Here is a 1,682-nt window from a genome sequence, read left to right as displayed (position 1 = left end):
CAAAGTTGTACACCTAATATATATATATATATATATATATATATATGTATAAAATATAACATTTTTATGCGTAGTGTAACAATTAATTTATGGTAAATGTTATTGTAGATTCAATATTTCATTATTCATATATTTGTTTCTATAAACATGACGCGTAGATAGTTGAGAGCCAATGAAAATTTGATCATGAGTCGCCATGTTATTTTGCAGAGCGCAGTATTTCAATACAATAAAAGATCTCTATTTTGTAGAGCAGCTAGTCAGATGCAGATGTGTATATATCTACGTGAACATGTCAATATCGGTGCGTAATGTAATTTAGAAATAAAATTATAATTATTATATACATTTCGCACGCTTATAATGAAGGATGACGAAATATTACATAAAGTGGAAGAACAAAATTCCCAGGTAATGTCAATTTAATTTATTTAATTACTAGTCATAAATTACATACTAGTTAAATTCAAACATATATTCTGTAATTGTAAATAATTTTTATTCTACTGTATTTATAATGTAAATTTTTTAATTGCAGATGGCATGTAAAGATAATGTATCCAATATAGGACCAATAATGCAACTTCAGAATAGTTCAGCGTTTCTTATAGTTTTAATATTTGCCTGCCAAGCTTTAATAGCATGTGCAAAACAATTTGATATAATGGATGGAGAATGTGGTGATGGAAATTATGGAACCATACTTGCGCAAAGTGCCAATGCCATAAAATTGGCAATCGAGGTTATGCAATGAATGAAATTAAGTACCTATGAATCTTTTTTTTCATCAACAATTATAAATATTCGTATGCATAGGAAGGGAGAATTTTAGCAACAAGACCTTTTGTAACATTTATACAAATAAGCCATATTATTGAAAAAGAAATGGGTAGCTTAGAAGGTGGAATGTACTCGTTATTTTTTGATACTGCTGCTAAAGTAAGATTATCAACAGTACAATCTTTTTTCATCTTTAAGATTGAGAAGAAATTTTAACAAATATTTTAGAGTTTTCTTAAGTTTCGGAATGATGATCAAATAACTGTCAATATGTGGTTAACCGCTCTAACATCTGCAAACAAGATGATATCTGAGATTAGCGGGACATCGATTGGTGATCGAACCATGTTGGATGCTTTGATACCTGCGGAAAATAAATTAAGAGATGCATTAAGTTCTGGTTTAAATCCTATCAATGCATTCGGGGAAGCTGTTAAAGCTGCTGAAACTTTCGCTATGCAAACTATACATATGTCAGGATCTCTCTCTTTTGATTCTACAAATAATTACAAGGTATTATTTGTGCATTTTTAATGTTTTGTATACATATGTACATCATACATATAATAATTATTTAAATTTCGAGCAAAATTATAATTTATCCTAATTTATATATGTGTAGACATTCAAATATCCACATCCTGGAGCACATGCCGTAGGCATATGGATGAGAACTGCTTATGAAGGTGTTAAATTGAAATTTGGTTACGAATTTGATATATAGAAATTTGATATATAGAAGAAAAAAGAAAGTTTTCTTTTATTTCTCCTTAATATTGCTCCTTAATATTTCTTCTTAATTATCCTAGTAAACTTTATAAAAATAGTGTAAGATATGCAATGCAATGTGTATAATTTATATTTATATGTATAAATCTATTATATTTATATGTATAAATCTA

General features: G+C 27.9%; 1 protein-coding gene across 1 annotated transcript in view; it reads left to right on the top strand.

Annotated features, from left to right (window-relative positions):
• The first annotated feature begins 217 nt into the window (after positions 1 to 217).
• LOC108690084 (folliculin) overlaps positions 218 to 1,682 on the top strand; it is a 4,940-nt gene continuing 3,475 nt past the window's right edge. The window contains exons 1-5 of the mRNA XM_018197194.1: positions 218 to 414; positions 542 to 742; positions 817 to 939; positions 1,009 to 1,293; positions 1,403 to 1,468. Of these exons, the coding sequence (XP_018052683.1) occupies positions 364 to 414; positions 542 to 742; positions 817 to 939; positions 1,009 to 1,293; positions 1,403 to 1,468 (726 nt within the window). The 5' untranslated portion in view covers positions 218 to 363. The remainder of the gene's footprint in view (positions 415 to 541; positions 743 to 816; positions 940 to 1,008; positions 1,294 to 1,402; positions 1,469 to 1,682) is intronic.

This window comes from Atta colombica, unplaced genomic scaffold (genome assembly GCF_001594045.1).
Source record: "Atta colombica isolate Treedump-2 unplaced genomic scaffold, Acol1.0 scaffold294, whole genome shotgun sequence".
NCBI classification, from domain to species: domain Eukaryota; kingdom Metazoa; phylum Arthropoda; class Insecta; order Hymenoptera; family Formicidae; genus Atta; species Atta colombica.
The sequence above is the reverse complement of the archived record's forward strand: the minus strand, read 5'-3'. Positions and strand labels throughout refer to the sequence as shown.